Source organism: Lepisosteus platostomus, chromosome 8 (genome assembly GCF_059453375.1).
Source record: "Lepisosteus platostomus isolate fLepPlt1 chromosome 8, fLepPlt1.hap1, whole genome shotgun sequence".
Lineage (NCBI taxonomy): Eukaryota > Metazoa > Chordata > Actinopteri > Semionotiformes > Lepisosteidae > Lepisosteus > Lepisosteus platostomus.
The window spans coordinates 36938095-36960059 of record NC_142618.1 but is presented as its reverse complement, the minus strand read 5'-3'; the positions used below and the strand labels follow the sequence as shown (position 1 = coordinate 36960059).

The window sequence follows — 21965 nt, the reverse complement described above, 5'->3', positions numbered from 1 at the left end:
CCTCATGACAAACAACCTTTTCAAACCCCCCCAATCTGGCTTCCGTCAACTTCATAGCACAGAAACTGCCCTGGTCAAAGTCACTAACGATCTTCTAATAGCTTCTGATTCTGGTTCTCTTTCTATACTCATCCTTCTTGATCTCAGTGCTGTTTTTGACACTGTTGACCATAACATCTTACTTTCTTGTCTTGAGACTGTGTTTGGAGTTTCTGACACTGCTCTCAAATGGTTAAAATCTTACCTCACTGGTCCCTGTCACTTTGTCTCTCTTAATGGGTACAGGTTTGAAATTTGTCTTGTTAAGTCTGGTGTTCCTCAGGGCACAGTACTGGGCCCCTTGCTCTTCAGCATTTACCTGTTCCCACTTGGTCAGCTTTTAAGATCACATGGCCCCAGCTTTCATTTTTACGCTGATGATACTCAAATATACAGCCATACCAAACCTGACACTGATGTGGCTGTTTATATTCTATCTAATTGCATCTCTAACAAAACTTTGGATGACTCAAAACTTCCTTCATCTTAACTGTGACAAGACTGAAGTCGTGCTTATTGGCACCCCCTATCAACTTCGTTAAGCCAGTCCTGTAACCCCATCTGTAGATTGTTCTGTACTTGAGCTTCAATCAAAATTGAAAAACCTTGGGGTTATATTCGATTCTGGCCTAACATTCGACCCCCATGTGCAGCATACTGTCAAAACATCTTTTTTTTGCCTTAAAAATATCGCTAGACTCCGCCTATCATTAACTATGCTATCATTAACTGTGGCTGAAAAGCTGATCAACACATTTGTATCCTCTCAAATTGACTACTGTAATGCTCTACTCACTGGGGTATCTAAATCTACTCTGAACAAACTGCAGTATGTCCAAAATTCAGCAGCCAGAATCCTGACCAGGTCTAGTGCTCACCTATAAGGCTCTGCATGGCTTGGCACCTCAGTACCTGTCTGAACTATTATCGCCCTACTCCCCACCTCGCAACCTTCGCTCTTCTAATTCTGCTCTCCTTGCTGTCCCCCAAGCCCATCTACATTGTATGGGTGACAGGGCCTTCTCCTGTTATGCCCCCAAGCTCTGGAACTCTCTCCCCAAGGATATCAGAGAGTCACCTTCTCTAAACTCCTTCAAATCCAGACTCAAAACCCTCTTCTTCAGAAAAGCCTTGACTTGTTCCATTCTTCACCTCTCTGCTTTTCCTAGTAGCACCATCCACGGTCTCCTCTATATATTGTAACTGTGTATTCTTATTTATTGTTGTTGTCATCCTGTAAAGCGCTTTGAGAATCCAGCTTTAAAGGTGCTATATAAAATAAAGTTTATTAATATTATTGGTGGAGGGGAGTCCCCATTACCTGTAAAGCGCTTTGAGTGGAGTGTCCAGAAAAGCGCTATATAAGTATATTATTATTATTATTATTATTATTATTATTATTATTATTATTATTATTATATGAATAGCAGCAGCAATTTCAATCCATGAAAGTAAGACATAAAAAGTGTGGCATGCAGTAAGCAGTTTAGCAGTACACTCACAGAAATTGCTTTGTTGTTACAAATTCTGCATAAAATCCTTACTCTGATGACATCTGTTGGCTTTTAGACTTTAGGATGTGCTTTGATTTTTTCCAGCAGAACTTTTCCCAGAAATATCCTCCTTCCTAGCTGTCATGTGCAGTCTTATCTGTCTTGTCCAATTTTGTTGTAATGACAGTTTGTCAGAGCCTTCAGGGATTTATGTTCGCCTTTTTCTTTGCTTCTTAATCAAAAATCTCTCAAAGCCAACTTTAGTTTTCCTCCCTACTCCATGTCACTATAGGTATTTTTGTCTAGACTCTAGAACAGTGGTTCTCAAACTGTGGTACGCGTACCGGAAGTGGTACGTGGAGTGCCGCCAAGTGGTACGCCAAATGACTCTGAAACTGTGTCGTGTGCGCTGAAAAATCGGGATGGGTTTTCAGATTTTGTATTTTAATACGTGTCGAATACGCAGCCTACGTACTACGACAAAGTGCGTGCTAATACCTCAGTGGACACAAGAGATACTCTCTAATTCTATACCACTCTATAGGAATGCGTGCTACGGATGCAAGTGACCAATTGTATTTAAAAAAGCTACTCTATCTCCAGCAAATAGGGAGAAAGGAGAATGTGCGTGATTTTGGAACTATGCCAACGTTGTAAACACAGGAATACATAGAAATACATGCTACGAACGCAGGTAATCTTGTGAGCACTGTTCTAATTTGAGAAAAATACACTGAGCGTCTCTGTGTTTCGCTCCCATGCGCATTGTAGTGGCGAGGCTTATTAATAAGAAAGAATTAAGTGTTCTGAGCTTTCCCAAATGAGGCCCCATTTCTCTGTTCATCTCTGTGGTGCAGCCACAGAGAAACTATTCATGCAGGCTGATTTAAGGTTCCTTTGATAAAGGACAGCTCCCAAAGGGGGATGCACTTAGCTAAGCCTGGCTATCATGATCAATGGTCATCCATTGGCGCCTATCTGTCTAGGGAGTGCCAGATGGACATCTGGACTGCATTCCTAAGTGTCAGGAGTAAGTGACTCATATCTCACCTTGATCAACCAATCAGGGACTGGTAGGGCCGATTAACCCACGTGGGACTCTGATGCCCATGGAACTTTCAGCCAATCAATGAGCTGAAGTTCCTCCAGGTAAAAACAGGCAACACAGAGAGCCTGGGAGATTCAGTAAGATTCAGTGAGATTCAGAAGGGATTCAGTGGAGAATTCTGTGGACTTTTCTAAAGGGAATTCAAAGGAGAATTCCAGGGTAGGACGGCCCAGGAGCAGAAGGCTCCCAAGGGCAGGACATTCTCGCAGCGCGCCTCCTGACCATCCTGAGACTCAGCCCGGACAACCACGGAACGGCCAGTGTGTCCGAGTGCCAGAACTTTCCTTTGTTCTAAGAGTCTAGAGCGGAGGTTGCCAGAGAGTAACCAGAGGATCCACCCGAGGTTAGCACCAGCAGCAGGCCTCGTGGACAGGTCGGAACTGTGGACAGCTGAATCACTATTCAGAACTAGCTCTTCATCAAGAACGAACCGGTCCTCTTCCTGACTTGCTGGGACCCACAGTCATCTTTTCTCCTGTGCACAAACTTTGCTAGTTAAAGCCAACACTAACTAGCCGGCCAGTGAGCATCAGCAGCGCACCGTCGCAAACCGCACAGCACAGCCTGGCACGGAGCCAGAGAGCTCGGATTGGACAGCAACAAGCCTGCAACTGTTTCTTTGAGCCCGCAGGAGATCTGAATCCCCAGAGATTGGATGAGTATTCAACTTCACTGCATTACAGCTCGAGAATTCAATTGTTATTCCAACCAGTTGATATCAATTTAATTCCTAAGAGTTATGTACTTGTTTTGAGTATCTAATGTAGAAGTTATAACCAAGTTCATTTACGAAACGGTCTTAATGAATGATATACTGAACGTATGTCCTCTTGATATGTGTAACACTTTGTAACTGACTGAATATATACCTTTTGTATTCTGATAACCCTCTCGATAAGATCTTTTAGGTTTATATGCATACTCTATGTATTAATAAATGTATCCTCGTGTATTAGTACCTGTGTGTGTGCGTTGTTTGAGTTATGTCGCATGGTTGGATTCTAAAGCCATCAAAAGAATCAACTTTGTGATTTACTGCTACAATTAATAATTGTCTCAGTAAATGCCCAAACCCTACATAACTGGTGCCTTCAGAGAGCCACTATATTTACATTTTGGCTATGGCAACATTACAGCATGAAATAAAAAACTTTAAATAAATACGGAAATAAAAACGGAAACGCGGAAAAATGCAAGCTTGCGGATTGCTAAAGCAGGTAAGCTGCACTGTTTTTGAAGAAACTTATTTACCGTTGGCAAAAGAGCTGACACGTATTATGTGTAGAGAAAAAGCTCTACCTGCTACCCCCCTCCCCCTGAAAGACACAGTCATTCATAGAATTATTGAAATGAAGGATTATATCAAAAGTACACTGATAGAGCGCGTTAAGATGAGCAGATGTTTTTCACTGCAATTAGATGAGTCTGTAGTTGATTTGGCCAATTTGCTCGTTTACGTGAGATACGGGTTTGAGGGCATGTCCCATGAAGACTTTCTGTTCTGTAAACCGATTCCAACAGGAACTACAGGAGAGCACATATTTCAGCTTCTGAATGAATTTATCGAAGAGAATGGCCTCGACTAGATAAAATGTGTCTGAGTTTGTACAGACAGTGCTAGAGCAATGACAAGCCGACATAACGGTGTAGTTGCACGAATTAGATAGGTTGCTCCAGAAATTAATGTACGCATTACAACATCCACCGTAAGACCTTTGCCGTCAAGAAAATGCCTGACGATTTAATATGTTAGACTCTGTTGTGAATTGTATCAAGGCTCGAAAAATTAATTCACATCTGCTTTGCTCAACTAAACAGGCTCACCCCTCTTACTGAAACGGTGCTTTTTTATCAGTTGTTAATGTTTTTTTTCTGTAAAACACTTTGAGAAACCACCTTTAAAGGCGCTATATCAAATAAAGTTTATTATTATAATATTTATTATACAGTATGTATGTGTGAGTGTGTGCACGCGCGCTCATGTTGGTCATTGAGAATTTCTTGGGTTCCTATGAGATGATGACTTGTAGGTGGTACTTGGATGCTTTGGTTGGATTAGGGGTGGTACTTGGTCCAAAAAGGTTGAGAACCACTGCTCTAGAATATATAGCTGCACTCACACAGCCTCAGACAGCAAACTGCTGACTTTACCTGACTGGTTTATGTGAGTTGCAATTAGACAGTCCAGCACAGAGAGGTGTCCCCTCAACTGAGGCAGTTCCAGCAGTCTGTGTTTGTGTTTCTTCTTTCTGCTTTTCAGTGTGGAATTAACTATAATTTGTTCCTATGTGTCTGCTACACCTGCTAGTGACCCTGCCACTGCAGAAATGGAATTTCTTGAATTTCAGTACTCTGTGGGGAAGTGGTAATGTCTTTGTCCAGTATAGTGTTAGCGTGTTATTTACTTCATAAAAGAGCGATAAGTGCAGTGCAGTGGGTAGGTGGCCTGTTTTCTTTGGATTTTATTTTATTTTAAGTTCTATCTATAATTTATTTGGAATGTGTACATAATGAACCATTTTAAAAATGTATGTATAAATATTTGTATATTTTGAATTCTGTGCAAATATTTCAATAATTGGCATAAGTAGCTTCCCAAAATCTGGTGCCAAAGCAGTACTAATGATCATTGGGATTGCAGATCATCAGCCAGAGATGGAGATGTTTTGCCTTTAGAAAGACAGAACAGTGAATTCAGACCTCTGTGGACAAAAGGAAGAACAGACGACAGTCAGGCTATGTGCTATGTCAGTACTCTATATGGGTCCGTATGTGTTTGGATTCAAATCCCATTTAACGAGTTTCAGTTAAATGTGACTTGTATGATCCTTTGCTTGCATCATGTGCAAATATACAGATTTAGAAATTGTCTAGATTTTCTAGAAATTTGTAAAACTACACTAATGCTATGTGATGTGTACAAATAAAGTGAGTTGTTTGTCATAACATAAGAAAATCAAGAATATATAAAGCATTTAAAATAATAATTATAAATTAAAAATTTGATAAAATTAGCTTTAAAATATGTGTCTCTGTAAGATGAATAGTAAATTTAATGTATTTTAAATTTTGAATTGTGAGGAGTGATTGAAGTACAAACTCTGCAGTGTGTCAATTGGCCTCCTGTTCTGTTTGTGTAATGATTAATGATAGTATTTATTCAGCTTGTAAAAAAGTCTGTTAGTCAATATTATTGTTTAATATATTCCCAGTATGGTAATAAATCAGTAATATGTAACTGGTAGCAGTTACACTACCTGATTTTTTTTAAATTGCAGATTCACTAGTAAACTAGTTAACAAAGTGTTTGTAAAAATGAGCCTTTAGGAATGAGACCTGGGAACTGTACCAGCTCCCAGTGACACAAACTGTGTAGGTACTCTTATCACTGTAATGTGCTGCGCTGTAAACGGTATTTGATTTACTGAGGCCCAGTCCTTGAAAAGCGCCCCCGACACCCCCCTTGCAGAACTGTGGAGTGACCTGTAGAAATAGAGGAGAATACTTGAACACTGTTGCAGTGCTTTTTTTTATGGACACATTGTGTACATTTTGAAAAGGCTTTACATTTTCTAAAAGTTCTTTATTTTTTTCCACTAATTGAAAATGTGCTTAATCTTCTATGATTAAAGTGTAATTTGCAGAACTATCTTGGGATTTGTGTTATCTCTTTTTACCACCTGGTTGTTCTTGCTAGATGTGCATAAACATATTCAATTACAATAAAAAACAGAAAGCAGGTTTTGCTTCAGAGCAAAACATTTTAAAGCTCAGAGTATTTCTTAATTTGATTCCTATTTGTCTCTGCTATGATTTGTAAATGCATTTATTCAAGAATTATGTAAATCATTCTATAAATATCTCCTCCTGAATGTTGTTCTACTTATATCAGTTACTGGAACAAAATCCAAAATGGCTTTGTTTCTCCCAATCTTAAGCCTGAAGTTGAAAAATATCAGCACACAGTAGGAAAGATAATGGCTGCTTCTTAAGAGGGGGTGTTGAGGTGAGAATTGAGTGACCTGTAGTTAATGGAACCACAAGAGATTCTTGACTGCTACTTTTTTGGATGTCAGCACTCTATTCCTTTAAACTTTACCATACATGTAAGAGGTAAGAAAACAACTGACCATGTAGCTCTGGGGGGGAGTCTTTAACAGAGAAAGAAGAATGAACATAGAGATATATAGCCAAAGAGGGGTACAGCAGATGTATATCCATGGTGATTTATAACATTAGATCCAGAACAAGACAACAATGCCTTTTGTACTGCTAGACTTGAGCCCACATATTCACATAATTCCTTCCTAACAATTAGTGTTATTCATGTGTGGACAATGACTGTTTGACTGTAATTAGAGCAGTACATCAGCAGCGTCATACAGCCTGTTTACAGTTTTTGCCAATAGCATAATATTCCCCTGATCCCTGATATTCCTCAAGATTTTTGTAATTCCTATGTTTTTCAAGTTCAAGTTTATTGTAATTATACTCATATACAGGTATATGGTATAATGAAATGCTAGCTCTCAGACAGTAAGTTGTCCAAAAAAACAACAATAATACAATTGTATAAGAAATGAAAGACAGAGACAACAGGCAATGTGCAAAACAACAACAGGTAACAGGTAATGTGCAAAATCATACATCAACAGAATGAAATAAAAGATAGAAAATTATGGAGAGTGAACTTCTTGAAATGTCAGGTAGAGGTACATTTCAATGTGTGTTTGAGTTTTGATAAAGAGAGAAGGCACTGTGAGGGCTCAGATCGTAGGTGAGAGAGGCTGGGAGTTTAATAGTTTGATAGTGCGGGGCTAAAAACTGTCTCTGAGTCTGGTAGTCTGGACCCGAATGCTCCGGTAACGTTTTCCAGTTGGTAGAGGGTCAAACAGTCTGTAGCTGAGGTGTGTGGGGTCTTTGATGATGCTTAGAGCTTTCCTCAAGCACCGTCTGTCATAAATGTCATCCCATTGATGGACTGGGCAGCTTTCACCACCCGCTGTAGGGCTTTGTGGTCAGCAATACTGCAGTTGCCATACCACACTGTGATGCAACCTGTCAGTGTGCTTTCTGTAGTGCATCTGTAAAAGTTAATGAAGATCTGGAGAGATATCTTAGCCTTCTTCAACCGTCTTAGGAAGTACAGGCGATGTTGCGCTTTCTTAATCAGACAAGTGGCATTGAGAGACCATTCCCCCCCCCCCATTACTCTTCTGAAATCATGACAGGGATTTTTGCAGGACAAGCTGTATGACTCTGGATTCCTTGAACTGAACTGAAGGTAATAGTTTATGATATCTGTCTACATTTAACAAAGCTTTCTGGGATATGTGCTCTGCATGATTCTGGGATGCCTTTTCTGCTCTCATATTCAGATGCTGCACAAGCTGGCTGTGAGTGGGGCTCAGGGCAGTGTTCAAATTAAGAGCACTTAAGCACCTCATAGAAGAGAGAACCTCAGTCTAATGGTAGACCCATCTAGAGAAGGTGAACTGAATTAGAGTTTATTTTGGAGAGACAATGAGAAGTAAAACCCTTGAGAGAAGAATAAAAAATAAAGGAGAATAAAATAAGAAATCTGTTTTTAAAAATCTAGAAAAAAGAGTTATTTGTGATACCAACTTGATTTGGAGCCAGTTGTGTTTAGGTTTCTGGCTACGAACCCTGCAACCACACGTGGGAAAGAATGAGGGAGTTTAGAAAAACTGTTCTTGCCCTACCACCCTCAGTCTTTGGTCTTTTAACTTTTTGAGAGCTCAAATGGGAGGAGATGCACATCCCTCATTGAAAGCACCATATGCCTGCAGTCACGTGGCAGGCTGTCGTGGTCACAATGTTGCCAAGATGTGATGAAACCTGATTGACAATCCCACTGCACTCTCTGTGACACAGTTAATTATGCATCATTGTGCATCAGCTTGGGGCAGTGGTTCTCAAACTTTTTGGACCAAGTACCACCCCTGATCAAACCAAAGCATCCAAGTACCACCTACAAGTCATCTTCTCATATGAGCCCCAGAAAATCTCAATGACCAACATGAGCGCATGTGCGTGCACACACTCACATACAGATAATAAATATAATAATACATTTTATTTGATATAGCGCCTTTAAAGGTGGCTTCTCAAAGCGCTTTACAGAAAGACAACAGGTACAACAACAATTTCAAATAAACAATAAAAAAGCACCATGTCAGTGAGAGGGGTGAGCAGATATGAATTCATTGGTCGAGCCTTGATACAATTCCCAACAGAGTCTAACAGATTTTAAATCGTCAGACATTTTCTTGACGGTAAAGGCCTCGTGGTGGATGCTGCAGTTCATATCTAGAGCAACCTCTCTAATTCGTGCAACTACACCACTGTCGGCTTGTCGTCGCCGACATAGTCAAAATAGCAGGCAAATGTTACAGTCCAGGTCTTCCTTGCCATCCAGGCAAAGCCTTATCCACTTATGTGTGTCTAATTATATAGATCATGGATAATATTAGCATATATACATATTTACAACTTTACATTGTAATGAAGCAGAAGTTGGATTACCACTGTTCAGATGCAGAGAGTATTTAAAGACTTCAGTACATATATTTTGATGGGCAAAGCACTGATGTGGGGCCTCATTCATTTTCATTCAAAGTTTATTTATTTTAAACTCCATGAATCAAAAACGTGTGCTTGTTTCTACTTTGATACAGTGATGAATGGGAGTCATGCTGCAGGTTTTGTGTTTACCCAAATCCAAAGCCTAGTGCCAAATTCCACTCCCCAGGGGCGTTAAAGTGCAGACGTCGAACTGAACTAGTAACTGTTTTGTTTTTGTCTAAAGATAAGCCACACTCAAGAGCTGGTCGGCAGCTTGACTTTATTTATTTCTGCAAAATTGTAGTCATGGAGGCCTCAGCTTTTCAGGGCCGAGTCTGACAAGAGTAATAACCATGGTAAAACCAAGCAAATTTACAAACTCATGGGTGTAGTCAACTGGACATAAAAGCAAACACATTTTCTATTGGAAGAAAATGACACTGCATATTGACTGCTATACAGACTGTGGTCATTCCTATGCAATTTGTGTCAGAGTCAATGAGCCTGCAGCTTTCAGATATTTCTTCTTATGTAACGCCTTTAATTTAATTAAGACCTTGCTGTGGGGAGTGATATTGCTGAGCTCTGATGCTGCCACTCAGCAGGCATCAGGGCCTGCAGTGAGTTTGGGATTAACTCTGCATTGAGGCAGGATCATACTCCATTTCAGTGTGTGGGGCAGAGGGACATGGAGCAGTAAAAAGGCAAACAGAATGTCTGGGTGAACAGTGTAGAATACAAGTCAAGAGAGGTTATGTTAAAACCTTACAATTCATTACCACATCTGGAGTACTACAAAGAGTTCTGGATGCCACTTTACAAAAAAAATAAAGATGATTTGAAGAAAGACTTACTCAAGGTTTAAGAAGATATTTCAGGACAGGCTGAAGAAACTAAATCTTTTCAGTATTCATTCAAGATGTCTAAGGGGGGGATCTGATTGAAGTCTTCAGAAGTTTAAAATAAATAAATTAATTAGATTCCAGTAGCTATTTCTTAGTAAATTCCATTCGATTCCAGAGGCTATAGTTACATTTAGTGATCAGACAATAGGAACATAACTGGGCACTGGTTAAAAGTCAGTTTCAAGAGAATATTGGAATACAGCTTTTTACACAGATACCAGGACATACACATTACCAAGAAATAGTTTGGGAACTCCATAGGATGGTTCATATTTTTGTATATCTTAGATCTAAAATGTAATTAGGCCTTAATACCAGTTTTCAGAAAAGAAGAAAATACCCAGATTGAACACATAACACAAATATATAAGATTATTTAACAAAATTATCTAACAGTAACTTACATAAATGTATTAATAAATAAACATATTTATATTTTAAATATAACTTATGTGAATATGTTTTTTTTTTCTCTCAGTTATGACGGTCTCTGAGCAACTTTTTTAATCGGCGTGTACTAAAGCGTGTAGAGCCTGGCAAACCTGGCTCTTTTGTGTACACCAGAGACCAGCTCTTCATGTTACGGAAGTCGGCAGTATTCTCGGGTGAGCGATTGGAGATCCCCAGAGAACTAATACAACGGAGTAGAGGCTGTAGATCCGGGCAACGTGTCGGGCTAAAAAAAAAGAAGGTATAAACCTTCTTTACCCTCCATCCTAATGGGGAATGTAAGATCTCTTGCCAACAAGATGGAGGAGCTAGCGGTGCTGACGAAGAGCCAGTGGGAATATTGTGAGTCCTCTATTATGTGCTTCACAGAGACTTGGTTGAACGAACTGGTTCCTGACGCTAACGCTACAATAGAGGGTTTTCAGATGGTGCATGTGGATCGGAAGATCAAGGAGAGCGGTAAAAAGAGAGGAGGATGGCTGGTGGTGTTTGTAAATAACAGACGGTGTAACTTTAATTATATTACTGTAAAAGAACAGGTATGCACCCCGGACATTGAGCTACTAGCAGTTAGCCTGCGGCCATATTACCTACCTAGGGAGTTCTCGCATGTTATTGTTGTGTTGGTATATGTCCCGCCCTCTGCCGATGCAGCCTCAGCGTGTGACGTCATACACACTGTTACAGCTGAACTACAGACTCGTCATGCACAAGCCATGTTCTTGATAACTGGTGATTTTAATCATGTTTTGCTCTCCTCTACTCTGCCTACTTTTAGTCAGTTTGTTAAATGCCCTACTAGAGATATTAAGACTTTGGACTTGCTGTATGCTAAGGTGAAGAATGCCTACAGCTCCTCTTCACTCCCCCCCCTTGGCAGATCTGACCACAACCTTCTTCATCCCCTATCTCTGTACAAGCCTCTTGTCCTACAGCAACCAGTGACCACCAGGACAGTGAGGAGATGGTCAGCTGAGGCTAATGATGCACTGATGGACTGTTTTGAAACAACGGACTTGGAGATACTCTGTGAGCCTTATGGAGATGACATTGATGGTCTTACCCACTGCATCACTGACTACATAAACTTCTGTGTTGACAGTGCAGTGCCCACCAGGAAAGTGTGCTGCTTCTCCAATAATAAACCCTGGGTCACCAGTGATCTGAAGGCCATCCTAAATAGGAAAAAGAGGGATTTTCAGGCAGGTGACAAGGAGGAGCTAAGGCGAGTGCAGAAAGAGCTGAAGGTGAGAGTTAGGGAGAGCAAGGTGGCTTATGGGAGGAAAATGGAGGACAGGCTGATGGAGAGCAATGTGAGAGAAGTGTGGAATGACATGAGGAAGATCTCCGGATACAAGTTGTCCGGTGGCCAACAGAGTGAGGGAGGCCTGGAGAGGGCCAATGAGATGAATCTTTTCTTTAACAGATTCGATACAGGTTCCACTGACCATTCACCTCACAGGCCTCCACCCCAGAACCCTCTTCATGTCCTCAGTCACCCCATCATGAGATCCCTCCTACTCCTACTCCATCTTCCTCTGCCCTCCTTGGCCTATCCATCACAGCTGACCAGGTCAGAAGGGAGTTGAGGAGACTCCATGCAGGGAAGGCAGCGGGTCCTGACGGTGTCAGCTCCAGGGTGCTGAAGATCTGCGCAGACCAACTGTTCAGTGCTGCAGTATATCTTCAACCTGAGCCTGAGATTTGAAAGGGTTCCCGTGCTCTGGAAGACATCTTGCCTGGTGCCAGTACCCAAAAAGGGGCACCCTAAAGTCTTGAATGACTACAGACCAGAGGCACTGACATCACACCTAATGGAAACTCTGGAAAGGCTTGTACTGGACCACCTCAGAACCCTGGTAAGTACAGCACTGGACCCCTGCAGTTTGCTTACTGGTCACACTTGGGAGTGGAGGATGCAGTCATCTATCTGCTACACAGAGCTAACTCTCACCTAGAGAACACGGGGAGCATTGTGAGAGTTATTGTTCTTTGAATTCTCAAGTGCCTTTAACACCATCCATCCACCTTTACTGAGAGATAAGCTAAGGGTGGCGCAAGTGGACACTCCCCTGATGTCCTGGATTATAGACTATCTGCGACTACAGAGCTGTGTGTCCGAACAGGTTGTTAGCAGTACTGGGGCCCCACAGGGGACTGTCCTTGCTCCATTCCTGTTCACCTTTTACACCTCTGACATCAGGTACAACTCAGAGGCATGTTATCTGCAGAAGTTTTCGGAGGACTCTGCCATCGTGGGGTGTATTAGAGAGGAGAGGGAGGAGGAATATAGGAGCTTCATTACCAACTTTGTGGAGTGGTGTCATCTTAACCATCTCCAGCTAAACACCAGCAAGACCAAAGAAATGGACATGGACTTTTGAAAGGAATAAGTCTCCGCTGAACCCTGTTTCCAACCAGGGTGTGGACATAGAGGGGGTGCAGTACTTAGGGGTACACCTGGATGATAAGCTGGAGTGGTCTGGTAACACTGCCGCCCTGTACAAGAAAGGTCAGAGTCGACTCTCTTTTCTTAGGAGGCTCAGGTCCTTTGGTGTGTGTGGAACACTGCTACACATTTTTTATGAATCAGTGGTGGCAGCGTCTATCTTCTACGCTGTTGTGTGCTGGGGCAGCAGCATAATGACAAGAGATGCAAATATGCTCAATAAACTTATCAAGAAGGCTGGCTCTTTGTTGGGGATGAGCTTTGACCCCATGGAGGTGGTGGCTGAGAGGAGAATGCTGACCAAGCTCACAGCCATCATGAACAACACCTCTCATCCGCTTCATGGGACTGTTACTGGGCAGCGGAGCACTTTAAGCAACAGACTGCTCCAGCTATGGTGTTCAAGGGAATGTTTCCGCAGGTCTTTCCTCCCGGCGGCTGTCAGGGTGTATAACGCTGCCCTAGGCTAGGACTGTTAGCCCTTCATTTGCTCGTCTATGGACAGCATGTTTGCTCCATTGTACTTTTTGGATAATCAGCCTGCATAAACCTATGCACATTTTGCACATATTTTATTGCTTTTACAGTGACTATGATCATCACATTTTGCACACACCTATGTATTTATTTTATTTATTTATTTTTATTTATTTTGTTGTCTTTTGTTTTATAACTATTCTGATGTCTGTTTTTGCTTGTCTTGGGTGGACTGCTGTAACACATCAATTTCCCTAAGGGATTAATAAAGTATTATCTATCTTATCTATTTGAGGGTTTTCTTGCATGACCTCGCTTCAGATCCTGCCATAACACTTCAGTTGGGTTTCTGTCTGGACTTGGACTTGTCCAGTCCCAAATATTACATTTTTTCTTCACCCATTCTGTTGGAGATCTGCTTTTATGTTTAAGATCATTGTCATGCTACACAACCTGCTTTCAGCTCAGCTTCAGCTGACAAATAGATGGCCTGATTCTCCTCCAAAGTTTTCTGATACAGCACTGTATTCTTGTTTCCTTTAATGATGGCAAGATTCTGAGACAGCAAAGCAGCCCCAAATCACGATACTCCCACCCCAATGCTTGATGGTCAGGATGAAGTTCTTCGGTCTTTAAACATGAAGCATTTCTGATTGTGGCTTAAAAAAGTTCACCTTTTGACTAATCTTAACATAGAGCATTCTTTAAGCAGTCTAGGTAACTTGGGATTGGCGACAGTGTTCTTTTCAGAGATAAGTGATGCTTCTTATCTTCCATTGGATACCTCCCATGAAACCATTCCAGTTCAGTCTTTTCCTGAGGCATGAACACTATAATTACACTACAAAAACGGATGGATATTGGGTAATGTACTCTATGCCATTAATACTGGGCTGATGAATTCTGCAGAAATTAATTTTCTGTTACAAGGCCAGTTCACAGATATTCCATGGTGTTTTATTACTGCATGTTTTATGACAGTGCTGTTATGTAGGTACTTTTCATACCTCCTAGGTAAGGAGCCCAAAACTTCACAGTCAGAAATGTTCCCAGTCTCACCTTCTGTCTTCCTTTTGTCTCATTATTCGTTCCCCTTTTCTTTTTCATAACGCCCCCTCCTTTTTCTCTCCTGCCACTTCCAACATGTAGAATAGTGTATAGAACTAGCTGCAACCCACAACTGGCTGCATTACCGCTTGGGTGAGATCCTTGTATCAGGTAGCTGCTATCTATCCCAACAGACTAGATTATTATGTTCTTATGTTCACATACTGCTTATTTACAGGATATGTTTATTTTAAAAGCATGACCAAATACATCTATATACTGTGTATAATACATACACAGTACTAACCCATCAGATAACCCATCAGTCTCTATCAGTTGTTGTACAGTGGAATCCATTCCTGCTGGTGAAATACAAATAACACTTCTGTTTCTTGTTCTCACTTTAGGTGGTGACATGGCAGTATTTGTTGTACACTCCTGCTCTTATGTGTGCCTATCTGATATTCTGTTACACACACTCAAATTGCTGTTTACAGTTTCACTACATCTGTCTGAATGGTAAACAGTGTTTAAGCTGTTGTGAAATGCAGCTTTTCCACATGTCTGTCAACCTTGCAGAAGGGAGACTGGGAGCTCATTGCTGTTGCTGCTTGATGAAGAACAATGTTATTAGGATCCCCTGCTACTGTCTGATTTATGTTTTTAATTTCTGTAGCAACAAGAAAATTTGGATAATTATTTTAATGTTTTTTTTACCCTTCTGTTCGTTAGTTGAATTGTTATCCTCTTGAGTCAATGTGAGCTAGGAGAGGCAGTATAATCAGACAGCCTGTCTATGTGTCTGCTTCTGTGTTTTTTTCTGTTCTGTTTTCACTCTGCCCAAACTCACCTTCAGTCTGTGTGTGGGGAAGCTCAACACATTGTGATTCTTAAGCTGACAGCGTCTCTGGCATCTCTGTGTTCTGATCCCCGTACCAGTCCTTTGCTCCTCTCTCATGCTAGAACAATCTCATGCTGTTCACCATTCTGTGCCCTCTCTCCCTCTCTGTCTCACCCTTTTTCTGCCTCTCTGCTCTGCCAGTGCCAGGTGACATGGGGGCAACTTCCTACCTTTCTCGATCCCCGTTGCTCTGTGCCCTGACTCTCTCGCTTTCTCCAGGTGAGCCAGGGCAATGTGCCGGGCATCGAGAGTGCATCGCTGGCAATGGACACAGAGGAGGGGGTGGAAGTGGTGTGGAATGAGGTGCAGTTCTCCGACAAGAAGGTCTTCAAGGCCCTGGAGGTACAGTGTCTGAGCCTCCTAGTGGGCAAAACTCCTGGAACAAATTAATTCTGTTGTTTTGACTGAATGACATTTGTACTTTGCCCAGACATTAAAATTGTTCCCACCAAAAGTCTTCTGCCCCACGATATAACTATCAGCCTTCTGCTTGCCTGCCAGAGGCATGAGGCCCGACTACCAGATGCAGGTAGGATGTTCAGGTGTGTTATCTGTGTTTCATTAGTACCGTGTAAGTGACTGGGTGCTTTATAGCATGCGCTGAACTTAGTCTATGGTGCAGATTGACCCCCTCCTTTTAGTTTCTGTCTCTTTATCTCTGTTTCTGCTTGTATTGTTTGTTTTCAGGACAAAATTAAAGAGATGTTTGAGAACCTGATGCAGGTAGAGCACCCCAACATAGTCAAGTTCCATAAGTACTGGCTGGACATGAGAGAGAGCGGTGCCAGGGTGAGTGTGAAAACCACCTACACCGAGACACACACACAAACACCTCCACTCTCGCCTGCTGCTGTCTTTATGCCACTGAAGTAGGGAATGCCTTCTAATCTGAGGGGTTAAATGTTGCAAATTGTACACCCAGTCAATTAAATACCTAACCCCCTCTTTTACTCCCAGTTACTAAATTTTGAAATACACTAAAAACATAAGAAAGTTAACACAAGGAGGAGGTCTTTCCGTCCATCTAGCTTCTTACATATTTAGTAACTAATTTCTGTTTCTTGAAGGATGCCAGGCTTCAACAACAAGACTGGGCATCGTGTTCCAGACTCCCACAATCTTTTTCCAGACTTCCACATCTCAATTTGCTTAATATACCAGCATATATGTTCAGCAGCTGTGCTCCTCTAAAGCTGGCTCATGTCATATCTCCTCAGTGAAAAAAGGCTTGACTTGGCTACAGCTAGGATAGGTACCACTGCAACCAGTAGGTGGTTCCCAGTGCCTCCACTCAGTGGCACTTTTTCATCTGCTCCTGGACGTGAGAGAAAGTCATGCCAAGTACAAGTCAGTGGTTTAACATAGTTACAGGAAAAACTGTGCTGTAGAAGGTGCTGTGCTTTGGGCGAGACATTACTCAGTCTGCTTGTGGTTATTGAATATCCATGACACTATCTGCAAGATTAGCACTTAGAATATTGTTTTGCTTTTAAAAAAAGGGAGAGACAAGGGGAAAAGGGGCAGTCAAGCTCTCATCAGTGTACTGCTGTTCATGATTTAAACCTGATTGGCTGCCTAGTTGGGTTGCACTCATGCGTCACTCAGCAGTGGAGCACATAGATGATGATAATAATACCTCTGTTGTTCATGAAGAGCTCCAAGCAAAAGAGAGTAGATTAAGTGAAACCCCCATGTTTGCGCTAGGTGACTGCTGGTGTGCACATACTGTACTTCTTTGCTCAGTGATCCTACATGGTGTGTATTAGCATGTCTTTTCCCTTATGTGTCTCTAATCTTTGTTACTGATATTTGTTTCTCTCTCTTTTTGCAGGTGATTTTCATCACAGAGTACATGTCTTCAGGGAGTCTCAAGCAATTCTTGAAGAAAACCAAGAAAAACCATAAGACTATGAATGTGAAAGTAAATACCTCTTTGGTTTTCTTTCAGATTTTAAAAAAGGCTGTTTGATTGTTTCTCAGGTGGAACCATACATTCTGTATTATTACATGTAGACATGGCTTTTCATCCTAAATGAAATCGACAGGACTCTAATTTTTTTCTAATTTTAATTCTTAGTTTAGAAATATCTGATGATGCTTCTGATTTTTATTCCACTTTAGCTTTTAAATCGTGAAGTGATCATTGATTTGCCAAGTTTGACTCATTGAACATTTTTCTTGGATAATAAGAAGTTAACCCTTTATGGCCTCTCAGGAAATTGCCAGCAATAAAATAAGTTTTATTTGGACTGTGTCCCCCAGTCGTAAGAGACTGAGACACAGGAGCAGACCCATCTCTTTCCCACCTTCCCCCCTTGTGTTAATTGTTAATTGTTAATTTAATTGTGTTGTTAATCTGCTTCTGTAAGTATCACACCTCTATGATTCTACTGTTTTCTCTTGTCATACTATACTTGTCACAGTACTATATCTCTGAAGCGCAAGGGAAGAGATAAAAGTTTATTCCATGCTGAAAGGTTAAAAAAATGCTGTGTTCTTTGTGTTCTAAATGTTCTTTATTTTTCACCATGGAATAAACCTTCACCTGTTCCTTTGCAGTCTACACATGCTGATGCAGCTCCCTGCTCAAATGTGTATACCTCTAATGTTACTGTTATTGCTCCTACTACTCGTACTACAACTTAATCAATATACTTTTTTCTAAGTCATTTTAATTGTTTCTTGTTTTCTTCTTTTGTAATATCTAGCTATTTATTAATACATACTGTACCCATATATTGTTAATTCCACCACTGCTACTACTACTTCCTTCACCACTCCTTCAAATGCTGCTTCTACTAAAACCTCCACTGTTCCTGCCATAATCATATCCAGGGAGTTTCCTGAAGTAAACTGAGACATAGTGTTGGGGAGCACAGTTTTATTTTGGTAGGCTGTTTGCCAGGAGTTAAGTGAGGGGTCTGCCAGTAGCACCCTTTGCAGAGTCATTGTTGCAAACCCTGAGCCATAATTATGACTAATAATTTTACTAAGGCAAAACCCTTAGTGAATTATAACCTGTGTATTTAAAACATTGTGATTGTTTTTTACTTTTAAATTGTTGGGGATTTTCAGTTACCTCTAAAATAACTGATGTCAGACAAAGAACATATTAGTAGATAATAGGTTTATGTATGTAAATGATACCTTGGCTAGAACAAAATATTTATGTAATTTAAATGTTACCAAATGTGCTCAGGAATGTACACTCTCATGCTCTTACGAGTTGGGGGTGTGCATCGGCACATCCATAATTCTTCAGTCAGTTCTTAAACTAAATACAGATGCAGGCATTCAAAACAAGCGGGGTATGCTGTGGTACAATGCGGTGGGCATGTCGCAGTATACCGCAATAACCATATGCAAAGTAGATATGTTAATGTGTTAATAGTATCCGGACTCACCTTGTAAAACTGGCAGGTGGAGCTGTCACTAGAAAACACCCGGTTTCAAATCCCGATCACTGCTGAGGGACAATCTTTATTCAATTAAGAATTTAAGTTGTATACTCTTTAGACTTTTACATTTAAACTGTGTATTACAGCATGTTAATCATTATACATTACAAAGTTGGTATATTTTATGAAAGCAAGATTGCTCAGTTGGACAAAAGTACACAACCTACCACCTTTATCATAAATATTTTAATTATGCAGAAATATTTTATGCATCAAAGTCTTTAAAGAAGATATTACTAATAGTATTAATAATGAATGACCTTGGACAAGCTGTAAATTCAAAGTATTACCCTTGTCCACATTCTTTGTAATAGTCTTTGTAAACGAAAATACTTTATTTTTTTATTGACAAAAAGTAACACCACAGCATTTAGTTGATCTGATCGCTTAGTTGTTTCCAATCATACAAAGTAAGACTTGAGAATGTCCGATTCACCATGCCTTTCACATGCTCATAAAAGGTATTAATTTAGGAACATAAACATATTATGTAAACTGTACTGTATATTGCTGGTTTTGGTAGGTTAAAGAAAAAGTACACACCAGTATTCTGTTTCTCCCTAAACATTTTAAGCATCAAAGTCTTACATGTGGTTATTTTGGAAAAGTTTTTACATGCTCCTTCTAACCATATTAAGATTATATACTTTGTGAAAAGTGATAGTCTTTTGACCTTTTCTGTGAATTTGCTTGTTATCGGCTTAAACAAACGCATACTTTTAGAATTTGATTAACAAGGAATATAATATGGAATCCCGTATCTAAACAAATTAATAACGATATAATTATATTCATGTACTGTCTGGCGGAATAAACTTAAGAGTGAGTTAATGCGACACGGAATTATTAAAAATTATCACCTCTTTTTACACTTGTGAACAAATGAGAACATTCCACTTAGTGGGCGATGCATTGTTATCCCAATCACCTGCTAATTCATTTTACACCAAGGGAAGACAGGAGAATGTGATTGTACTGTATCTGTACGGAATGTGTGTTTCAATCAATACAGTAATTGATTAAAATCGCAAACGCGTGTTTAATTAAATGCCTTTTTTGATTCACAATCTGACAATGAAAACCCCAATGAAATGGGGTAAAGTTAGCTTGAAGTTCAAAAACGATTTTGGCACGCCTGTAGCATTTTCACGAAACCTCCTAAGGTTGTGAGAACACTTGCTTTGTGTATAAAGTACATTGAGAATGTTTTCACAGCCTTCACTTTGTCGTTTTTATGCCATTTTTTTACCACGCACGAATATTCTAATGTCCATATCCTCACAAGGGAATCAGTGCCAATTTTAATACTAATTAAATGACCGCGGGCACTTTCCACCCCCTCTACATTCTCAGAATAAAATAGGCTAACCTTCTCATGAAAGACAGTCCACCCTACCCCCTCCACGGACAGGAAAAGTGCCCAAAGGCACTTAAACTTAATATGGTCAGAAGGAGCACGTAAAAACGTTTCCGAAATAACCACGTAAGACTTTGATGCTTAAAATTTTTAGGGAGAAAGTGGAATGCTGGTGTGTATTTTTTCTTTAAAATGCCAATACTAGCCATTTACAGTTTGGTAACGTAGGAATTTCTATATTTATGTCTTTATTTAGTGGTTACATTAGTGACAAAGGCTAAACTTTTAGCTTCAGTAACGCGTACGCCGTATGGCATACATGTTTGTAATGACAATATAGTGTCAATAATATTTATTGCCAGTAATAATATCAGCGAACATAGTTTCATGGAGGTCTTGTTAAAGTTGGGGATTGAGGTAGATTGCCAGGCGAAAGGATTTGTAAATATATTTTGTTAAAGCAAGTCAGTTTTTTGCAACACATAAAAGACATTTTTCCAAGAAAGATCTGATGACGAGGAAGAAAAATCACCCGTTTTTAGTGCATAAAAAGTGGTTATTAACTATCGAAAGCTGCTTTTATAACTTTTAAAATTATGCAATGTCTAAGTTAAGCTGATTGTACCCATCGGTCACGCTAATAAAGCATCTTGAATTGAATTGAGAGAGTGAGAGTGAGAGCAAGAGAGAGCAACACACAGGGGTCTATTTGGGTTTCCGAATATAGTCTTTTCAGGGAATCCATACCATCTCTATTGGATTTAAATCTGGGGATTCAGCTGGAGTTTTCACCCAGTTCACTCCCTCTGCTGTAAGCATCGCCTTTGCTTCTGTGTGTTTTGGATCGTTGTTCTGAAAGAAACGGTGCCTTGATCCAAAGTGCTCCCTGATGTATGGGGCGGCATGTTGTTTGACCATGCCTTTCTCGAATAATTCACAATCCATTATTCCTTCGAAAATAAGAAGTGGTCCCAGACCTCTTCTAGATATACCCCCCAGACGTGAACCTTCAGTGGATGTTTTGGGTTTTGCTTGTTCACATATCGCCCTTTTTATATAACAACATGGTTGAAAACTGTTCCAGAGCCACTGCTGTTTCATCAGTAAAAAGAACATCATGAAATGCCTCTCCCTGTTCAATGCATTGGAAAAAAGAAAAGGAGCATAAAGCGTCTGATGGTCATAAACGATATTAATTTGGGAACAGCATCGGAGATATTTTTTTAACTGCACTGCATCTGAGAGAATACCATAGTGCGTTCTTTTTTACTCCGTGGCGGAAACGGGCTTCCATAAGAATCAGTATAGCTTCTGGGAAATACATTTTTCCTGCATTAAAGTTTAACTCATTCAGAGTGTCCTACATTACAAACTCCAAGCGTTTCATTTTGAGCTGAAGACCCTCACACCTGAAGAAGGATTCACAGCTGAAACGTTGCATGCTGACGCGGGTACCATCCAAAGTAAATGTATTGCAGTAAATGTTTATATCATTATATCTAATTTTTTATTTCTTTTTTAAAAATTAAAAAAATTGTTTGCCCAGCAAAAGAGGGGGGGGGGTCTGCTCTCATTGACAGCTGACACTCCTCCATACACTCATGTGAAAAATTAATAACGCCAATGTAAACGTCATATTTACAATTTGTTGATAATAAAAATGTTAAGTTCTCTAAAGCTTTCTCAGTCAAGTATG

At 40.3% G+C, this 21965-nt stretch overlaps 1 protein-coding gene across 2 annotated transcripts in view; it reads left to right on the top strand.

The window, feature by feature from the left end:
• Positions 1 to 21965, top strand: part of nrbp2a (nuclear receptor binding protein 2a) — a 96731-nt gene that overhangs the window by 56180 nt on the left and 18586 nt on the right. For both annotated transcript variants that reach the window (XM_088643258.1, XM_088643257.1), the window contains exons 2-4: positions 15674 to 15796; positions 16142 to 16243; positions 17286 to 17375. In XM_088643258.1, coding sequence (XP_088499384.1) covers positions 15674 to 15796; positions 16142 to 16243; positions 17286 to 17375 — 315 coding nt within the window. The remainder of the gene's footprint in view (positions 1 to 15673; positions 15797 to 16141; positions 16244 to 17285; positions 17376 to 21965) is intronic.